Raw genomic sequence first — 22,489 nt, forward strand, 5'->3', positions numbered from 1 at the left:
AGATACGTCGGATCACTGCCTACGGCGTGAACGTAACCTACGCTCAGCCATATTCACGTCCAACGTAAACTACGTAAAATAGGCCAGCTTGTGTTCCCTGGTGCAGCCCTTTGCATGGATGCTGCTGAGTTACACCTCCTTTATGGGGCATAACTTTACAACGCAAGTATAAATTACGCGCACTTGCGTCGGGCGCACGTACATTCGTGAATCAGTGGGATGAAGCCTGTTTTTAGGCGTATCTTAGTTTGTGGGTCCGGCGCATAGATACGACGGCGCATATTTGCACTTACGCGGCGTATCTGGAGATACGCCGGCGCAAGTGCTTTGTGAATCGGGGCCATTGTTTTTCTGTCAGAATTGTCCCTCTTTTTTTGTTTATCCGCTTAAGGACCGCTGCACGACGATATATGTTGCCAGCGGGGCGCTCGCGACCCGGTCCTCTTCTCTGTGACTGTCCTTGCGGGAACAGCGGACCCGATTGCCGCCGGTGTCCCGCGATCGGGACACAGAGAGGAAGAATGGGGAGAGGTAAGTGTTAACAAACCTCTCACCGTGCTTCCTAGTGAGCCCGTCACTGATCGTCTGTTCCCTGTCATAGGGAACGATGATCAGTGACATCACATGCCAAGCCACGCCCCCCACAGTAAGAATCACACATTAGGGCACACTTAACCCCTACAGCGCCCCCTCCTGGTTAACCTCCTCACTGCCAGTGTCATTTTTACAGTAACCAGTGCATTTTTATAGCACTGTTCGCTGTAAAAATTACAATGGTCCCAAAATCCAAAAAGTGTCCGATGTGTCTGCCATAGTGATCGCCGCCATTACTAGAAAAAAAAAACAATATTAATAAAAATGCAATAAAACTATCCCCTATTTGGTAGACGCTATACATTTTGCGGAAACCAATCAATAAACGCTTATTGCGATTTTTTTTACCAAAAATATGTACAAGAATACGTATCGGCCTAAACTGAGGAAAAAAAACACGTTTTTTATATATATTTTTTGGGGATATGTATTATAGCTAAAAGTAAAAAATATTGATTTTTTTTCTAAATTGTCGCTCTATTTTTGTTTATAGCGCAAAAAAAAACAACGCAGAGGTGATCAAATACCACCAAAAGAAAGCTCTATTTGTGGAAAAAAGGACGCCAATCTTGTTTGGGAGCCACGTCGCACGACCGTGCAATTGTCAGTTAAAGCGACGCAGTGCCGAATCGCAAAAAGTAGCCTGGTCTTTAAGCTGCATAATGGTTCGGGGCTTAAGTGGTTAAAGTGCAAAAAAATTCAAAACCTAAAGGTAATCAAATACCACCAACAGAAAGCTTTATTTGTGTGGAAAAAAAAGGACATACATTTTATTTGGGTACGGCATTGAACGACTGCGCAATTGTCAGTTAAAGTAACACAGTGCCGTATCGCAAAAAATGGCCTGGTCATGAAACGAATAAAACCTTCCGGGAGCGGGACTGAAGTGATTAAGGAACTTGGCAGGTAGGTTTGTTTCAAACATCTTGGAAAACTGTGGATTTAGGCTGTCTCAATTCTACCAGTCTCTTCATGTAATCACAGGCAGACTCAATGATATTGAGATCAAGGCTTTGTGGGGACCAAACCATCCCTTCCAGGGCTTATATGTTTTACTGAAAATAGTTCTTTGGCTTTATGTTTTTGGTCTTTGTCCAGCTGCATATGAATATGGGACTGATCAGATATCTCACTAATTGTGTTGTACTTTTTAGCATTAACAAAAGAAGTCTCACTTCGATTTGTAATAATATGTTCTATTCCTCAGGGGACAAAGCACATGTAGTAGTTTTTCCTAACTTCCCAGGTGCTATCTAAGACTAGCTGTGAACCTACACAGAGATTCCCCAACCCCCACTTCCCCCCATAGCTGCCTGACCATGCAGCTAGCAAAGAGACAGTTACCATAACTACTTGGTGCCTGCGCTATAGCCAAAGGCTACAGCGCAGGCTTCCTTTGCCAGGAGGGCGTAAATGGATGTCCTCTCATTGTTGCGCTGCCTGCGCACGCTGAGATCGCCAAATCCTTGGGGGGCCAATCACAGTGGGCCCATTACCATGTGATCAGCTGTCAGCCAATGACAGCTGACCACAGAAGTAAATAGAAGGCGGTAATCATTTTTTTCCCTCTCTCAGTGTGAAGAAAAGAAGAATGCAGTCCAACAGCTTCTGTTAGAGGGACATCGGTCACCTTCTGCCCATCAGTTCTGCCAATCAGTGCCACATATTAGTGCCCATCAGTGCTGTCAATCAATGCCTCGTCATCGGTGTCACCCATCAGTGCCACCTACCAGTGCCTGTCAGTGCCACCTACCAGTGCCACCTCTCCGTGCTGTCTATCAGTGCCCATCAGTGCAGACACATCAGTGCCACATATCAGTGCCCATCCGTTCCACCCAATAGCGCAGCCTATCAGTGTCCATCAGTGCAGCCTATCAGTGCCCATCAGTGAAGGAGAAAAATTACCTGTTTTCAAAATTTTATAACAGAATATTTGTTCTTTTTTTGTTTGTTTAGCAAGAAATAAACACCAGTGGTGATTAAATTCCACCAAAAGAAAGCTCTATGTGTGTGTAAAAAATGTTAAACATTTTATATTGTTACAGTGTTGCACAACCGCGCAATTGTCATTTAAAATGTCAGAGTGCTGAAAGCTGAAAATTAGCCTGAGCAGGAAGGGGGTATAAGTGCCCAGTAAGCAAGTGGTTAACAGATAGCACTCCAAGCAATTGCCTGAGACAAGGCCCACACAAGGAATGCAGGGGAAGAGGGATATGTCAGCTAAAATGTTCAAGACAAGCAGTGCTTGAAGATAACAAAAAAGTGCTTTCTGTCAAGGCAGGCTTCTCCTTGCTAGCTGCATGTTAGGACGGCCATGGGGGAAGTGACCAGGCAGTTAGCTTATATAGCACCTAAGAAGATGGGACAAAGGAACACAATAATAAAAACTGAAGTAGGATTTATTTTTTAAGAAAACATTTCTTACTGTAATGTCCAACTCCATTATCAGAAATGTGGCACCAAACATGCAAGGAATGGGCCACCAAGTCATTCTCTGTCACATTTGATTTGTATTAATCCTATTTGTAGTCGCCAGGCAGCACAGATGTTGCTAATTGAAAATACTTTGATGAATACATCTTTGTACCAATCACATAACAAAGATGCAAATACTTAACACAAGATTTGTAAATGGCTTGGAAAGGATGTCACAATGAGAACAAAGAATGATCAATTTAAAGCTGTAAAATAGATAAGTACCTTTTTCCATATTACCAGGAGATCCATCGGTTAAGTCGCCAAACTACAATAGGTAAACAAAAAATATTTTAATTTCACACACACATATATATATATATATATATATATATATTTTTTTTTTTTTTTGTATAAAAATGTGCTGCATTCATTTACAAGCTTCCAATATCTGAAGTTATTTGCTAAAAGTTTAAGCTACACATCATATTCTCTGGCTATACTGCCCATGTACTGGGTATTTAGATCTATGTCTAACTGCCCACACATAAGTGTGGCCAAAATAAATGGAAAATAAACAAGAAAGCGATCGACCAATCACAGTGAACACTTGACTAAATCGTTTTTTTTTTCGTTTTTTTTGCACATAATGATTTTGAGCCTATAGAACAAAAATATTTACAGCAGGCAGAGCAAATTGGTTTGAAACCAATTGAAAGATTAAAAAGTTAGCTGCCGATCCTTGGGGTTCCGTGGAAATTCATTTAGAGGTTTCTAAACCTGATTTGTATTTGACTATAATAAATAAATGATGCAACAAGGAAACTGAAATACACAACTAATTTCTTAGCTACATGATTGAACCCCCAAGGAGTTAAATATGTATGAGTTTTATGCATATACAAACTTTTTATGCAATGACAAATGTTGTTTATTGTACCTTTACTTGAAATTTTCAATAAAAATATTGGAAAGAAAAAAAGTTAGCTGCACAAACTGTGGTCACTAAAGTCAAGGTACATATGATAGAGATCAAGATGTTACATATAAGATGACAAAATGTACTGACCATTCTATGACTTTGAGAGAAGTGAGTGAAGCTTATCTCAATAGGCTGATATAATAGACCTGAAACCTGAAAGAGAGTTCTTTGCCATGAGGTGCCATGTTGAACTTCCAGTGACCAGTATGAGAGAATGAGAGAGATAACACCAAATTTACCACACCTGCTCCCCATTCACACCTAAGACCTTGAAACACTAACGAGTCACATTACATCGCGGAGGGAAAATGGCCAATTGGGTCCAATTTGGACATTTTCACTTAGGGGTTTAGACATTAATGTCTGTGTGTTGAGTTATTTTGAGGGGACAGCAAATTTATACTGTTATACAATCTGTACACTCACTACTTTACATTGTAGCAAATTGTCTATTCTTTAGTGTTGTCACATGAAAAGATATAATAAAATATTTACAAAAATGTGAGGGTGTCCTTAATTTTGTGAGATATTGAATGTATAGCTATAGATATATATGCAGTGTGCATTAATGGGAATGTAATGCGATTCTATTAATTTTTTTTTTGTTTTTGTGATATTTCAGGAATTATAAGAAAAAAGCCAGCAAGTGGAAAGTAAAGTATATGTCCAGCCAACAACTATTTTTTATAGAGTGGATCAGAATTTGAATCTCAGTTGGGTTGTTACACATACCTGGGAATCGGGTAGATTTCCCTTCACACACTGCCCCAGTGAGAATGGTTTTATCAGACAGAAATGCGGGGAAATTTTGCAACAGCAGTACAGGCAGAAATAAGTATTTAATTAAATGTTTTTATGTATTGTTTTTTAGCAGAAGGGAAGGCTAGAACTCTTGTCAATTGTATATTGCTGCATGCCTGCTGCAGATCTTCCCTTATTTAATTTCTGGTTAAACCACTGTATCTGTGAAGGTAAGTGAGCATGAATTATATGTGCCTAATGAGGCAGAGGTGGGGAGAAGGAGGACATAACCCTTTATAGGGAAATTCCGCTTTAGGTCTTATTTTAACATGTTGAAAAAGCTTGAATCTATTGCTGTAAACAGCCTGTTGTTCACAGAGCTCAATAGCTAAAGCTCATCATACATATGCAGCTGAAGAAGTCACAAAATGACTGCAATATTGCTCTATATGACTTCAAAAATAATATGTCACTATACACCTATCTGGAATACATTACATTCAACCCAATTCAAAATAATAGTAAACAGTATGAAAGATGCCAGTTTACAAGGTTTGCAAATTGTTAAGTGGATGCTGACAAAGCACTTAAATTATATAACCGGCTTAAATGTTTTAGGTCAGCTTCACTTACGTCTTTACACTGACTTTCTACTGACATACAAAGCGAGTAGAAAAGTTGTGTTTATCTCATTGGCCATATAAATTACTAAGGTAGTATTATGTACTTGGATCCTGTATATAGTTCACGGTTTATATTGTATATAACCATTACTAACAAAGAAATACTAAATGGACCCTCTATAAATAAAATGTTCAGTTAAATGTGTGTTGACAAACTCACCTCTCCCATGACTGCTATTGGTGATTCTCCAGTTGCCTGGGCAACCCGGTGTTCAACTAAATAAAACATGTATTCATCATAGAGAAGGCGAATCAGATGGAAAGAGCCAAAGCTAGCAGCGCTGCGCAAGGTTAAGTCGCGAATAACCATGGAACTGTATGACAAAAAATAAATAAAAAATACAAAGCTTTAAATACTAGTATGCCACTTTGTTTAGTACCATCAATGTAAAAAACACAATTCTATGAGAATCATAGTCAAGTCATAATACAGTATTGCTTTATTTATGGTGTAATCATAATACACAAGAAAGAGCATAAATATCTCAATGCATCTTTGGGGGGAAAAAAGTTCAGATAATTATGGTAGCCTAGATTTTGAAAAATCTTTTTGGTGCTTTGCTGTGCAAGGTTATTATGACCTTACTTCAATTTTTTTTTGAAAGGTCTACATTTGTACAGTTATAATTGATACTTAGAAATCCTGATATGGACCTACTAAGCTATGAGCTAGATTAACTGCCTAAAGTGAACTTGTTGTTTTGCCCTGCATGCTATGCTTTAATCCAGGGGTAGGCAAATTTAAAGGGGTGGAGATCTACCTGAACAACATGGGAGAAGTCAAAGATCACCGGGCACAGTATTGCCACCTCACACCTGATTTAAACCTGTAATTGCCATACTTCCATGTCGCAATTGCGTGTATTGCACGGCAATCATGAGTTTAAATCAAGTGGTGAGCAGACCTGGGTGAAGACATCCCACGTTCAGACTGGCAGACTTCGTTTCACTTTACCCATAAGTCTACGATCTCCTGCTACTCGCAAGAAAAGAACTACAAGATTCTCTCAAGGTGGTACAGGGTCCCCTCCATGTTGCACAAAATATTTCCGTCCACCCCGGCATCCTGCTGGCGATGCTCTGCAGCCTCGGGGTCCTATCTACACGTCTGGTGGGAATGTGAGAGGATCCGCCCCTTCTGGACTCAGGTATTTGAGTGTTATAATAAGACTTATAATGAAGCGTTGGTTCCCTCCCCCAAAATTGCTCTCCTTTCCGTTCTGCCTGGCTCCATTGCATCGCAGAAGCGGAGTCTCCTCCGCTTCTTTATGTCATCAGCGAGGCAGCTCATACCTTCCTACTGGAAGTCGACCACCACTCCTCCCTTGTCACGTTGGGTCTCGATCATGAATGACACTATGAGAATGGAGGAGATGTTAGCTCTGGACAATGATACCTACGAGAAATATAAACAGCTGTGGCTCACCTGGCTCCACTTCTCTTCGTCTGATACTCTGTTGAGCATGTTGTCTCCCGCAACATGATCGTTAGTGTAATGTTTTATGCCCCGGGACGGGTTGGGGCCCCGATGCGGGAACTTCCGCCGTAGATACACCCTCCCTCTAGATTTTCCTGTCGGCAGCCCACACTCCCCCCTTCAAATCCCCTCTCACCTGTGTCTCTTTCACCTCCCCCCTCTCTTCTCCTTCTCCCAACTCATTTCAACTCTCTCTACACTCTTGTACTCTCCTCCCTGTTTCTTTTTTTTTCCTTTTCCCCTTCCCCCCCATTTCTTTATTTTATTTTATTTTATTTTTTCACTTATTGTATCAAAACCGTAGTTTACAGTCGCAGCTCCGCTAAAAAGAAGAGACCTTAGTGGTCACGCATAATTTCCTTTATTATTGGTTCATTTTACATACAGTTGTTGCCATGTCTATTGTTATGCTTATTGGTGAGAGTCTAGCTGTAGGCGATAGCCACTTGGCTGACTCTCCCCTCCAATCATTATTGTGACTGTATGCGGACTGTGCTTTCTAATGTTTATTGTTCTTTTTCTGTTTGATATGTCGAAATTCCCAATAAACATATTTTCAACTCTAAATCAAGTGGTGAGGAGGCAACATATCGCCTCCTCATCACCTGTGATACACATTCGGCAGCAGCCAAAACGTGTACACATGCCTCATCAGAAATTAAGCAGCCTGTTTCTTTTGGTGGCTGCTACAGCCTGCCACTCTGCAATCGCCCTATAACTGCATGCTTCTGCTGGGTCCAAGGGGTTAAAGCAGGTTGTGAGAAAGCAAAAAAAATGCCTGCTTTAACACCTTGTTTGCTGTACTACACAAGTTTACAGGGCACTTGCAGAGCGGCCTCATTCACTTGAATGCATCGTGCTTGGCAGATGCTACACCTGCCGACCGACCATGACAGGGTGTATAACTTTTGCTGCAGCTGCGATATGTGTACACCCCTGGACACTGCAGCTAAAGGGGGTGCGGTTGGGGCAGGAGCGGTAAAAAGACACCTTAACTATGGGGTTTTACCACCCCCCAATCAACTACAAATGTAAAAGAACCCTTATGCCACGTACACACGATCGGTTCATCCGATGAAAACGGACCGATGGATTTTTTCATCAGATATCCGATGAAGCTGACTTTCATCAGTCTTGCCTACACACCATCAGTTAAAAATCCGATCGTGTCCAACGCGGTGTCGTGAAACACAACGACGTGCAGAGAAAAATGAAGTTCAATGCTTCCGAGCATGCGTCGACTTGATTCTGAGCATGCGTGGATTTTTGACCGACAAATTTCCCCACAGACAATCGTTTTTTTCTATCTGTTTTTTAACCATCAGAAAATTTTAAAACAGGTTCTATTTTTTTTCACCGATGGGAAAAAAAACGATGGGGCCCACACACGATCGGTTCGTCAACAGGGCATGACTGTTTTGAACACCCTATAGGGCTGTTTTCACACCGATGTGCTGCGGTTTACCTGCACTGTGGGTGCAGCGCATCTGCAACCTTCCTGGGTTAGCGACACTTTGCCATAGACTTCTTTTATATACTGCAGGTGTAGTTCACTTTCTAAAAGCACTACTGCATTCAGAAAGTGCACCAAACCCACAGGTTATAATTTAAGTCTATGGCTAAGCACAGCAAACCCACAGGACTGATGAAGGTACCCTGCACTGCACTCACTGTGCAGGTAAACTGAAGCACATTAATGTGCATATAGTGCTATACTATTATGCCCATTGTATTGCGTCACACTGCCCTGAAAATCTTCTTTCCTGCTGGAGACCGTTAGCCGGGATAAGAGGTGAAGTGCAGTTGGTAGCCATCACTACAGAGGAGACGAAAGCTTATGTGTCCTTTTGTTCCCTACACCAGCTCCAACTTTACAAGTAGTCCTTCTGAATTGCACTCTGCTTGATGCTCTGGGATGGAGGGTCAGCAAGCCCAGACCGTGATCTACCAGTCATCTGGCCATGATCTACTGGTAGAACCCGATCTACTGGTTGCTGACCCCTGCTTTAATCCATCTATCCTAGAATCACATGCTCATCTTTCCTTCACTTCCCCAAAGCTACATTAGGCTACCAATAGCAGAAGATGCCACCCTGTGTAATCTACTCAGTTGTAGCTTACACTTTGATCTCTCCTCACTGCAACAGTGTTGTTGCATGCTGATTGAGACCAGTGCTAGCATATGAAGTAAGTTACATGATCCACCATACTTGAATGTATTGTGTATTTTCTTTGATCCTGGTGGCTGGATTGAGCAGCAGGGCAGCAAAGGAGATGTATTTGCTTATTGAAAGAGTAGATTAAAGATAAAAAGTTTTTCGTCCTGGATGGGGCCTTATGCCGCGTACACACGATCAGCATGTCGAAAAAAACGAAGTTTTCCCAACTTCATCATTAAAACGATGTTGCCTACACACCATCGTTTTAAAAAAATGATCTAGCAAAGCACGGTGACGTACAACACGTACAACGGCACTATAAAGGGGAAGTTCCATTCGCCTTTGGGCTGCTTTAGCTGATTCCGTGTTAGTAAAAGACGATTCGCGCTTTTTTGTCTGTTACAGCGTGTTGAATGTGCTTACTCCATTATGAACGGTAGTTTTACCAGAACGAGCGCTCCCGTCTCATTACTTGCTTCTGAGCATTCGCTGGGTTTTAACGTCGTTTTAGCCCACACACGATCATTTTTTACAACCCGAAAAACGACATTGTTTAAAACGACGTTAAAAAATGCAGCATGTTCGAATTTTTGTTTTTGTCGTTTTTCAGAACCTGAAAAATTATGTGAAGCCCACACACGATCATTTTAAATTACATTTTTGAAAAACATTTCTTTCATGCTGAAAAATGATCGTGTGTACGCGACATTATGCCTCGTACACACGATCGGAATTTCCGATGAAAAAAGTCAGACGGAATTTTTTCATCGAATATTCCAATGGTGTGTATGCCCCATCTGACTTTTTCCGTTGGAAATTCTGACGGACTTAGAAAGAGAACATGTTCTCTTTTTTTTCGACGGAAATTCCATTCGTCTGTATGGAACTCAGACGGAGAAAAAAACACGCATTCTCAGAATCAATTTGACGCATGCTTGGAAGCATTGAACTTAATTTTTCTTGGCTCGACGTACGTGTTGCAAGTCACCACGTTTTTGACGGTCGGACCGTGAGTATGCAAGACAGCTTGAGCGGAATTCTGTCGGAAAAACGTGTCTGATTTTTTTCCGATGGAAAAAACGATTGTGTGTATAGAGCATTACATAAGGTTTAAAGCTGTCCATAGATTGCTAGCTGACCATAGCGGGCTGAACAAAAGAAAAACAGATGCTTCCATCTACACAAGTGAAGTGGATAGAGGAAACATCCAACGCAAGGACTGCCACAGCTGTCAGAATACAATGATCAGCAGATGCAGTCTTTGATCGACAACAGCTTTCCAGCATGTATCTTTAGCAGAACCAGGGACCGCCACACACCAATTGAAATTTGTTAGGTCCCTGCTGAACAGAATAAATTTCAATGAGTATATGACCAGCTTTACTCAAATGTTACTACTGTATCCAGAACAATCCTAGTGAACAGGTAGTTAAGTTCACTAATGCCTTGTACACACGACCGGTTTTTCCATCAGAATAAACTCCAAAGGTTTTTACGACAGAATTCCCCTCAAGCTTCCTTGCATACAAACTGTCACACTAAAATCCAACCGTCAAAAACGATGTGACGTACAACACGTACGACGGCAGTATAAAGCGCAAGTTCCATTCCAACGGCTTCTTTTGCTGATCTCTTGTTAGTAAAGGTTTGGTGAGATACAATTTGCGCTTTTCAGTCTTCGTGCTTTTCAGTCCGTTACTGCTCTATGCAGCATGATGAATGTGCCATCTCCACTACAAACGGTAGTTTTACCAGACCGAGTGTACTTGATTCTGAGCATGCGTGGTTTTTAGTCCGTCGGAATTGCATCCAGACGAATGGAAATTCCGATAGAGATTTTTTTTAATCAGAACATTTTTCTCTATTTAATTCCGTCGGAACTTCCGAGCACCAATTTAAAGCAGAACACAAACAGAAAAAGATCAATAAAACTCAATGCTACCATTGGATCAGGAGCCAGCTTAACGGGGGCGTTGATTCCCCCTTAGCCATCACTGTTATTAGGAGTTATTGTAAAGCACGGTAGCCAGGGACATATCACATAACAGCACTAGACCTTTTCACTGGTAACTAGCAGATAGCGGCCAATGGCATGCCACAGAATAACACATCTCTCATCTCTGTTTAGGGCATCACTTTGGGTGAGATTTTGACTTTGGCTCTTGCCTGTTTCTGTAATACCACAGCAACAGAAATTATTTATAACGTTTAACTTTTGGAGGCGAGCTTTGCACAATGCATATCCCTGTTGTACCACTTTAGGTAAGATTAAAATGTTGGCTTTTAGCCTGCTTTTGTAATATCACAGCAGTAGAACTACCGTATTTATCGGCGTATAACACGCGCCGGCGTATAACACGCGCCCCAATTTAAGAGGGAAGTGTCCGGAAAATAATGTTTTTTTTTTTTTAATAAACCAAAAATAAAGCAAAATAATGGTATCTAAACATCAATGCAGCCTGATCTGTGCCCATCTGCAGCCTCAATGCAGCCAGATCTGTGTCCATCTGCAGCTTAAGTGCAGCCTGATCTGTGCCCATCTGCAGCCTTGCTCCTCACTGCAGCCGGATTAGTGCCCATCTGCAGCCTATAGACTTACCAAAATGCCCTGCCTGTTCAGTGCCCATCTAAAGTCTCACCTTTAGTGTCAGATCATCCCTGCTGTCTCCGAGGAAAGAGGGGAAGCGAGCGCCACTGAATTACATAGAGTCGCGATCTCCTGTGTACCTGGCGCTCCATCACTCACAGCCACGCCTCCTGCCCCTGCTCATATGATAGACAGTACAGTGGTCCAATGCGGGGCCAGGAGGCATGACTGTGCGTGACGGAGCGCCAGATACACAGGAAGGAGATCACGGATCTATGTAATTCAGCGGCACTCGCTCGTCTTCCCTCAGACAGCAGGGATCGGCATATAACACGCACGCGCGATTTTCCCCTGATTTTAAGGGGGGGAAAGTGCTTGTTTTACGCTGATAAATAGGGTATTTATAACTTTTAAAAAATGTTTTCTATATATAAAAAACAATACAGCTAAAAAAAACATTACATATTTACATTTAATTTTACCTGTAAAATGACCATTTTAGGAGGAACTGTCGTGCTGCCTTTGGAAAGCTGGGTCTCCCTTCATAAGGTTTCAATGCTTGTGTCACCACATTGTCCAACCAAGCAGCCCACTGCTCCAAAGTGCTTTGCTGCTGAAGAGTCATCTTGAAGTCTGTTTCTAATCTCTGCACCATATTATCATCACACTGGCACACCCAAGAAGCCTGTTCCTGTCAGAAACCATCACACCATTACATTACACTTCACGAAATCAGTAGATCCTAAATTACTTTATTAAGTATTGATAAAGTATTGTAGTCTAGTTTTACTAGAAATATTGAATTGACTTAATTAATGACAGATTTATATAAAATGAAGGAAATAAAAAGCAGAGGTAAGGTATAGGCAACCATTCAAATATCAGCCAAATATATTACAGCATTTTTTTTTTAATGTAGAGTAGAAAGTAAAAGGAGAAACCTTTGTCAGGTTTTGATGTCTGCTTCTTCTCTACTAGGTTAATTCACCCTTCTCCATTTCTGTCATTGGGATAAATGGTGAGGGGAAATCCAACAGGGACATGTATTGCAGTGACCAGAGGGATTTCTCTTTACTTTAAAGAGATTTCTTCTTACTACCTGCCAGTGGCGGCCCGTCCATAGGGACGCACGGGCGCCGCCCCCCTCCCACAGTCACACACAAAAAAAACAAAAAAAAAACGGGCCCTTTAAGAACTTTTATTCGGCTAAAATGTCATTTTGACATTTTAGCCGCAGTTCTGGCGGCCGTCTATAGAGGGCGCTGCAGCGCCACCCCCTCTCGCAAATAACACACATTCGTGCATAAATGCACAAATGTATGTTATTGGTTGGTTGCCAGCTGCCTTGTCTATTCATATAACCGGATGTGGGACGCCGGTTACCCGAATAGCGGCAGCTGGTTGGCTGAGGGGAACTGCCTATGAAAGCCAGCGGCTCTGATAGGCTTTTCCCCGGCTCTCAGATGTCTATACTCGGAGCGCAGGCAATCTGCGCTCCTTGCATAGGACAAATGGCCGTTTCAGCCAATCAGGTTCCCGGATTCTGGTTATCAGGAACCTGATTGGCTGAAGCTTCACCACAGCGGCAGAAGACATCGAGGGAGGACATGGAATCCTCAGGTAAGTGCTTTTTACAGGGAAAGGGGCACAGTGACATCATGGGGCACAGTGGTGACAAAGGGCACAGAGGTGACAATTGGCACAGTGACATCATGGGGCACAGTGGTGACAAAGGGCACAGAGGTGACAATTGGCACAGTGGCATCATGGGGCACAGTGGTGAGTGACAATGGGCACAGTGGCATCATGGGGCACAGTGGTGACAAAGGGCACAGAGGTGACAATTGGCACAGTGGCATCATAGGGCACAGTGGTGAGTGACAATGGGCACAGTGGCATCATGGGGCACAGTGGTGACAATGGGCACAGTGGCATCATGGGGCACAGTGGTGACAATGGGCACAGTGTCATCACGGGGCACAGTGGTGACAATGGGCACAGTGGTGACAATTAAAGGGCACAGTGGTGACAATTGGCACAGTGGCAACAATAGAGGGGCACAGTGGCTGCGTTTGATGGCATGGCACAGTGGTGACAATTGATGGAACAGTGGCTGCGTTTGATGGCATGGCACAGTGGCTGCGTTTGATGGCATGGCACAGTGGTGACAATTGATGGCACAGTTGCTGTGTTGCATGGCACAGTGGTGACAATTGATGGCACAGTTGCTGTGTTTGATGGCATGGCACAGTGGTGACAATTGATGGCACAGTGGCTGCATTTGGTGGCATGGCAAAGTGGCTGCGTTTGATGGCACAGTGGCTGCATGTGATGGGCACAGTGAGGCTGCAATTTTTTTTTTTTCGTTTGCGCCTCCCCCAAAAATTTTGAGCACCAGCCGCCACTGCTACCTGCTGTGCCTCTGGCTAGCAAGTAAAGGGGAATTACCACAAGACAGTAAACAAAATAAATGGGGAAACTTTAGCCAACCTTATCCAAAACACAAAAAATAAAATAAAAATAAAATTAAGATACATCTAAACCCAGGAACATAAATGTAATTTATCACAACTTACCAGTTCTAAGATATAGTGGCTGCATTTACCAGTATTCTTTGTAATGAGAAATACATTTTCTGCACATAAATACTGTATTTATTGGCGTATAACACTCACTTTTTTATCCTGAACATAGAGGGTAAACTGTGCCTGCGTGTTATATGCAGGGGGCTGTGGAAAGTTTTTTTCCTGAAACTTCCCTCTTAAAGTTACTGTGCGTGCTATACACCTGTGCGTGTTAAACGCTGATAAATACGGTAAATAAAACCTGCTGATCCTGTCAAAAATCTCTAATGCCTGTTGATCCTTAACTGAAATCTCACACAATGTTATCAGCCTTCTCAGTTATCTTTTGTAAGCATCAGAGCAACACCCGCTATATAATGGCGATAAGAAGAGGAGGCGATTGTAGTCCAAATCAGGACAGCACACTAGGGTAGAAGCCATTGCTCCCTTCATAGATACAGTACAGTGAGGAGCGTTGCCACCCTAAGTATGTTACTGACAGAATCGGCAGGTAAAAAAAAAAAAAGAAAAAAAAAAAGAATAATTTGTAGCCACACCATCTAAGGAATAGTTTGCTGCAATATATTACATTTTTGTTTTTCGGCTTAGAAAAAACATAAAGGGACCTTTGGCCAAATCTTCAAAGGAGATACGCAGGCGAAACTGCTGTTCAGCCTGCATATCCCTGTGGCTATCTTTGGAAACGATCCTCAGAAGGATTTTTCCAAAGATAGGCATAAGATCCGACATCTGTAATAGACTTACACTGTCGGATCTTAGGATGCAGTACTGCATCCGCCGCTGGGGGCATTTCGAGTCGAAATGCTGCTTTGCGTATGCAAATGAGTACTTAGGCAGATCCACAAAGCTTTTTAGCTTTGTGTTTTCTGCGTAAGTTACGTTTTGCATGCGTAAAATTAGCGATGCTTTTACAAGGCCTAAACTGTTTAGACCTTGTAAAAAACAAACCTTGTTTTCGATCGGCGCGTTTTTTTTTAAATTTCGAATTTTTTTCCCGGCGCGTATTTTTTTTTTACCCGACGCAACTTTATTGTCCCGTCGCGATCCACAAAGCCCGGCGTAAAGTACGTTCGCGCGATGCACGTCGGGAAAAATGACGTCACATGCATGCGCCGAACGTCCGGCGCGGGGGCGCGCCTCATTTAAATAGGAATCGCCCCCTCGATCAGACGACCGCCTTGCGACGGAGGCACTTAAGTTACACGGCGTGTAATTTCTAGGTAAGTGCTTTGTGGATCGGGCGCTTAGGTAGAAATTTAACGCCTGTGTAACTTAACTGCTGAAAGTTAAGTTAGGCAGGTTTTTTGAGGATTTGGCCCCTTGTACTTAGTGGACATGAGGCAAATATTAAACATGTACAGGCTGCAGCCAATGAATAATTCATTTTTAATAAAGCAATGCGCTGTAGGGTTAAACATGTTGGTGTGCTCTCGAGCTGGGCTTTGTGAGTCCATAGACACACACAGCATGGTTGGATCCTGCCCCTGATCCCTCCTCACAGGATCTTATTGACAGCTCCAATGAGCGTCAAGAAGCACAGAGGAAAGTCGCTAACTGACAGTCAACGACTTTCCTTTCCGGGATCTGTGAGAACCGAGCCATCTGCGATGTTCGGTGGCTCAGTTCTCAGTGCAGACACGGCGGGGGACAGCTGCAGCATCAGTCTGATGCTCCATACACCGAGGTAAGTATGAATCAAAAATAAAACCCATACTTCTCTTTTAATTTGCAGAGATATCCTCTCACTTCCTGTTTGGCTATGGGACAGGAAGTGAAGGAAAATCTCTGCAATGGGACAGAGATAGTGAAAAAAAAATCTGACAGGGGTTATAACCCTCCCTTACTCTATCAGAAATTAAAAAAAGTTTTGCCCATAGTTCTACTTTAGGGTAAAATATTAGACTTTATAACCACTTCAATAATTATATATTGGCATATGCTCCTTTGCGGATAATAGTAAAATAGGTAAATTGTGTGAAATTTTACGCAATCCATACAAATCATCAAAAGGCGCTTTTTTTTTTACATTAAACATCTATTTTTGCTTTACCTGGACATTGGCAAAGTCAACACGGTTGAGGTCATTGAGCATCTGATTAATCTGAGATGTGTTTTGAAGCACAGCACGGGCTGCCTGCGCCAGGTGATTGAGAGATGTATATCTTCGCAGAGTTTGAGCAAAGGCACTTACAGCAGCAACCTGTTAAGACAATTTTTCAATTACTGAAATCACCATCAAAAATGTAATGTTTTTGTCTACTGAACAAACAGTCACTCACCTTGGTTTGCATCATTCTCTGTGGAATATTACTCATGGCACTAGAGAGCCAACCTTCAAGGCTTTTTGCAAAATTACGAACGGCTTGGGTCAAGGCACCTGTAGGAAGACAAAAGACATATGTGAGCGTAATTTTAAGCATAATGATGAGTATTGTTTTCTACTAATATAATCTGAATATATTGAGAAAGAGGGTGCTTTTTGCTTTGAAAAGGAGAAACGAGTTATAAAATTTAAACCAACCTGGATGTTAAAACAGATAGATGCTTGATAATAATGGGCAAATCTAAAGCCATGTACACACGATCAGTCCATCCGATGAAAACGGTCTGGACCGTTTTCATCAGTTAACCGATGAAGATGACTGATGGTCAGTCGTGCCTACACACCATCGGTTAAAAAAACGATCGTGTCAGAACGCAGTGACGTAAAACACAACGACGTGCTGAAAAAAAGTTCAATGCTTCCAAGCATGCGTCGACTTGATTCTGAGCATGCGTGGATTTTTAAAACAAGATTGCTTTTTTTTTAACCTATGGATAAATAACCGATGGGGTCCACACACGATCGGTTTGACCGATCGTGTGTACGCGGCATAAGGCACCATTGAGGAGCAGCCAAGTCAAAAAAATCCACAGAATCACAGAACCAAATCCAAATATTACCCTCATACTGTCTTCTGAAACCATATAATGACTCCAAGCAGTCTAGGGAATGCTCCCGCTACTATAGGAAACGAAACAATATGCAAGTACCTGGTATAAACCAGTGGAATCTGCACAATAAAATAACATAGATAACTAAAGAAGATGTGAAAATCTGTCTGGCTTACGGTTTATGTTTTTCTACTGATTGACCAATATCAGAACCCTGAAGAAAAGGGAACGTCAGATATTTGCTTGCAAAAACCTGCTAGATAACTGTAAGATTTTAAATCCACACAACCTGAAGCTTTCTGACTGGTTGCTATAGGTAACACCACCTGCTTCATTTTCACAGGTTCATAGAAAGCCTCAGTAACAACCAAAATGCTGTATTGTTAACAGTAGAAGGCCCTGCTAATTTTGCTTGTTCAGCAAACATCTACATTTCCAGTGACCACCAATGCAACCGCAATCACCAGGTAATTGTACCCTATCTTGGTGACCACTAGAGCCCACAAACAGCAATGATATCATTTGAAGGCAAAAAACAAACAGCCAGGACAGTGACAGTAAACTGCAGCAGCTCTTTTTGCCATTTGTTTCTTCACCAAAATCTAATTTAGCCCTTGACAGACAAACCTTGAGTTGTTCTTAAGGCCCCATACACACGAGAGGATTTATCCGCAGATACGGTCCAGCGGACCGTATCTGCGGATAAATCCTCTCGAGGATTTCAGAGGATTTCTATGCGATGGCGTGTACACACCATCGCATTGAAATCCGCGCTGAAATCCTCTGCCGATGACGTGTCGCGCCGTCGCCGCTATTATGACGCGGCGACGGGCGCGACGCTGTCATATAAGGAATTCCACGCATGCGTCAAATCATTACGACGCGTGCGGGGAATCCCTTTAGACGGATGGATCCGGTAAGTCTGTACAGACGAGCGGATCCATCCGTTGGAATGGATTCCAGCAGATGGATTTGTTGTGCATCACAGCAAATATCCGATCTGCTGGAATCCATCCCAGAGGAGATTTCTCCGCGGAAACAGATCCGCTGGCGTGTACACACCATAGGATCTATCCGCAGAAACCCATTTGCTGGGATTTATCTGCGGATGGATTCTATCGTGTGTACGGGGCCTGACAGTTCCTTGAAGTATTAAGAGATAAACCAATTAAGAGTTTATAGCCACATACTGGCATGTGATCAACTAATAACTTTTTATGGCATGTTCTGTGCAGTAAGCCTCACAGATTAATTAGAATCAAGATTAATTATAACTTGCAATGTACAAATAGTAGTAGTAGTAGTAAATTGGGCAAGTTGTCAATTACTGCAGTCAGCACATTCAAAAGTGCTCTAGATATACATTTATTGGTCACAGTAATATCCACAATGATGGCAGAGATGATGCAGTTCTCAGCCCTGGCAGTGATGGAAAGGGTGAACTGCAATTGCATTACCTGTGTGTGCTCAAAATACATACAGCATCAGTCTCACTACATTATACTGGTACTAAACCTTGGAACCACAGCATATAAGGAAAGAGCCAGTGTGTATAAACATGCTTTAGGAGTGGAATAAACCTGTCAATATTGATGTATTAATCTCCCTAGCGGTATGATTATTTCAGATTTTAGGTGCTGAAAGCGGTACCAATATTTGCAAGGAAATTTGGCGTTTTATACTGTAGGTCTGTAATTTTTAGGAATAACTCACTTAAATCTGACCAAACAAGAGTCTAGTAGGCATCCCGGGTATGAATTTTTTTTAAAACAAAATTATAAATTATAATATAATAAATAATTATAAATAATTATAACAAATAATAATATAATTATAATAAAAATTATTCAATAATGTAATCAACTCAAAATCACTGAAATTTGCTCAGTTGCAGAATTGTCACTGTCATTACTTTTATTTTTTTATGACGAATTTCCCCACAAATCGCTATCGCTCAATTCTGCAAGTGATTAAACTTTATTATCGCTGTTTTCTAGCTGCTCTAAAACCATTTTTGACATAAAGGGACACTTTTGGTTGCTATGGACAATCTACAGTTTGCAGGCAGAAAGAACAGTTTTTATTATATAAAAGTACATGTAGGGCACTGGGCAGACCACTAGGGACAAGGGGTGTGTGCATTTTTTACATACAGTACTGTAATCTATAAGATTACAGTATACTGTATGTAATGTGTTTGTTTACTTTTTTGAATTTGGCGTCGTTCTCCGCCCCCGTGCGTCGTAACGTCGCAGGGAACGGAGATCGGCGGCACACAGAGGCACTGTATGAATCGAGCAAGCACCCGCTCACACAGCGCGGTGGCATCGCTGGATCCAGGGACAAGGCAAGTAAACCATGCCTGTGGATTCAGCGAGACGAGCCCGAGTCTGACTCGGGGTTACCGATCGCAGCACAGAAAGTTAACCCCGAGTCACACTCGGGAACACCGTCAGGGGGGGTTAAAGTGTATATCAAGGCAAAAGACCACAAGAAACATATTTACTATATAACTGGAAAATATGCACATTTCCTCATGTTTTATCCCTTTAAACATTCTACAATTACAGAATAAATTGTTGCTGTGCCAGAAATACAGTATGAGTTGAGGATCTGAATTCCTAAGCACATATTTGAATCACTGCCTACTTCATTTCTGATCAATTACAATGAACTCAGACCACACCATCTCCTCCCCTCCTTTACACACCCCATCTTTGTGAACAGGCAGAGAGCACAGGAAGTTATCCGTTTTTATGATTCCTATCAAAATCAACAGGCATTTTTGTATTTATTCAACAGATATAACCAAAGATTTTTAATGGCAAATATAGCAGACCAAAACGGAGGACATAATGGATGTGCAATATTACGGTTTTACATATACTTCCAGGCCATTTAGACACTATTTCACCTGCCATTTTTTGGGGTGATAATTCTCCTTCAGGGGGGCGTGGCAGGGGGTGCATCCTATGCTGACATACATTTGCTAATAGGCGTCCCTCGTTCCATTCTCACAAATTTGGGAGGTATGCATTTCTGTTCAGGTGACCATTGTCAGACAGTACAGAAAGAGACATCTGCACTATGAGGGTAAAGACCATATAGAAAAATCTCCTCAACAGAAAAACATGCAGCATTGTAAACCTGGCAGAAGTTCAAACCCCTCCCACTGCATCGAAAACTAGTGTTGTGTTGGTTAAAGCTTAGCGCTAAACAACTGTACTTTTTGTCAGAACTAACTTTTCATATGAGAAGGCCCTTGCTATTTTTAATAACACATATAGCAGGTAAAAAGTGTTGAACATGTTACTATTTTTCTAGGTAACTATAAAGGTGCTATTGACAAGAAATGTTCACCACATGACGGTAACAACCCATGCAATCCATACATACAACGAAACCAAAACAAATACGTTTAGAAATTAAGTTATGTGTAACAAATTAAATGACACAGGGAAAAAGTATTTAACACATGAAGAAAAGGAGGTGCAAAAAGGCATGAAAAGCTAAGACACCAGCTGAAATCTATCAGTAATTAGAAAGCAATCCTTCCACTTGTTAGTGGAAATTAATATCAACTTGTTCAGTCTCAACTGATGGCCTATACAAAGGTGTCTCATTACCAAGGTGTCACACAAGAAACATCTCATGATGGGTAAAAGCCAAGAGCTCTCTCAAGACCTTCACAACCTTATTGTTGCAAAATGTACTGATGGCATTGGTTACAGAAGGATTTCTTAACTTCTGAATGTTACAATGAGCACTGTTTGGGCCATAATCTGGAAGTAGAAAGAAATTAATTTCACCTTAACATGGCCACGACCATGTGCTCCTCGCAAGATTTCTGAGGAGTGAAAAGAATTATCATAAAAGTTGTCCAAGAGACAGGGACCACTTATGGGGAGCTTCAGAAAGACCTGGAATTGTTTCAAAGAAAATTTGGTAAGTAATGCACTCAACCGCCATTGCCTGTATGCACGCTTCCCACACAAGACTCCATTGCTGAAGAAAAAGCATGTTGAATCTCATTTAAAGTTTGCTGCATTTAGACAAACCTTGGAAATACTGGGAGAATATAGTCTGGTTAGATGAAACCAACATTTAACTCTTTATGCACACCATGTTTGGAGGTCAAATTGCACATTACCCCAAAAACACCATTCCAACAGTAAAGTTTGGAGGTGGGGACATCATGGTGTGGGGCTGTTTTTCAGCATACGGTACTGGCAACTTCATATCGTTGAAGAAAGGATGAATGGAAAAATGTACCAAGACATTCTTGATAAAATTGGCTCAGCCAATCACCTGCCAATCACCAATCACCTGCCAATCTATGGAAAGAACTAAACATCAGAGTTCATAGAAGAGGCCCACATAACCTTCAAGATTTGAAGACTGTTTGTGTGGAAGAATGGTCAAAATTTACACCTGAGCAATACATGTGACTAGTTTCTCCATACATGAGGCATCCTGAAGCTGTCATTACCAACAAAAGATTTTGTATGAAGTATTAAATACATTTCAGTTACTGTGTTCAATACATTTTCCCTTAGTCATTCCATTTTTATTACACATAACATCATTTCTGAAACGTATTTGTTTTGGTTTCTTTGTATGTATGGATTGCACAGATTTTTATTGACTTGTGGTGAACATTTCCTGTCAATAGCACCTTTAGAAATAGATTTACCTAGAAAAATTGCGATGTGTTCAATACTTATTTTACCCACTGTATATACACCAATAAAATGCTATTAAAATTAAAAGAATAGCTGTACTTTTATACAAATATCCTTTAAATTATTCCCCAGTCCATTTAAAGTAACAGGGCCTTTAAAATTACCCAGTCACCACAGGGTCACGTTTACAAAGACCCCTATCTGTAAAAAGAAAAGAAAAGCTTGCAGCAACTTTTCCTTACATAGGCAGCTTCTTTTACAGGTGTGATTGTTTGTGAGTGTGTTATAAGTTTGGCGATTTTTCAGACATGTATTAAACAACATTAGTTTTCTTGTGAGAACATCTCAAACAAATGCCATTGGAACAATGTTTGCACACACCTAGTTTTTCTTCTATCACAATGGGGAAATAGATTCTGTTGTATATTTGGGCAATTTTAGCTACTGCAATTGTTTTATAGGAGTTGTTTTCAAACACTGGACCCAAAGCTGTGTCAATAAGGATTAACAGTAGATTGACCTTTTGACATATTTGACCCATGGCATGTATTATACTAAAGTGTCATCTAGAATATGGAGTTAAAAAATGCTTCTCTTGAAACTGATGTAGAAAGGAAGAGGTAGAAAAAGATACACCCATGTGGGAATGA

At 41.5% G+C, this 22,489-nt stretch overlaps 1 protein-coding gene across 1 annotated transcript in view; it reads right to left on the bottom strand.

Moving 5' to 3' along the window:
• Positions 1-22,489, bottom strand: part of RFX3 (regulatory factor X3) — a 266,612-nt gene that overhangs the window by 14,017 nt on the left and 230,106 nt on the right. Inside the window, exons 12-17 of the mRNA XM_040357345.1 lie at positions 16,503-16,600; positions 16,274-16,423; positions 12,121-12,329; positions 5,576-5,729; positions 4,079-4,144; positions 3,295-3,337 (exon numbers count right to left, since the gene is read on the bottom strand). Coding sequence (XP_040213279.1) covers positions 3,295-3,337; positions 4,079-4,144; positions 5,576-5,729; positions 12,121-12,329; positions 16,274-16,423; positions 16,503-16,600 — 720 coding nt within the window. The remainder of the gene's footprint in view (positions 1-3,294; positions 3,338-4,078; positions 4,145-5,575; positions 5,730-12,120; positions 12,330-16,273; positions 16,424-16,502; positions 16,601-22,489) is intronic.

This window comes from Rana temporaria, chromosome 1 (genome assembly GCF_905171775.1).
Source record: "Rana temporaria chromosome 1, aRanTem1.1, whole genome shotgun sequence".
NCBI classification, from domain to species: domain Eukaryota; kingdom Metazoa; phylum Chordata; class Amphibia; order Anura; family Ranidae; genus Rana; species Rana temporaria.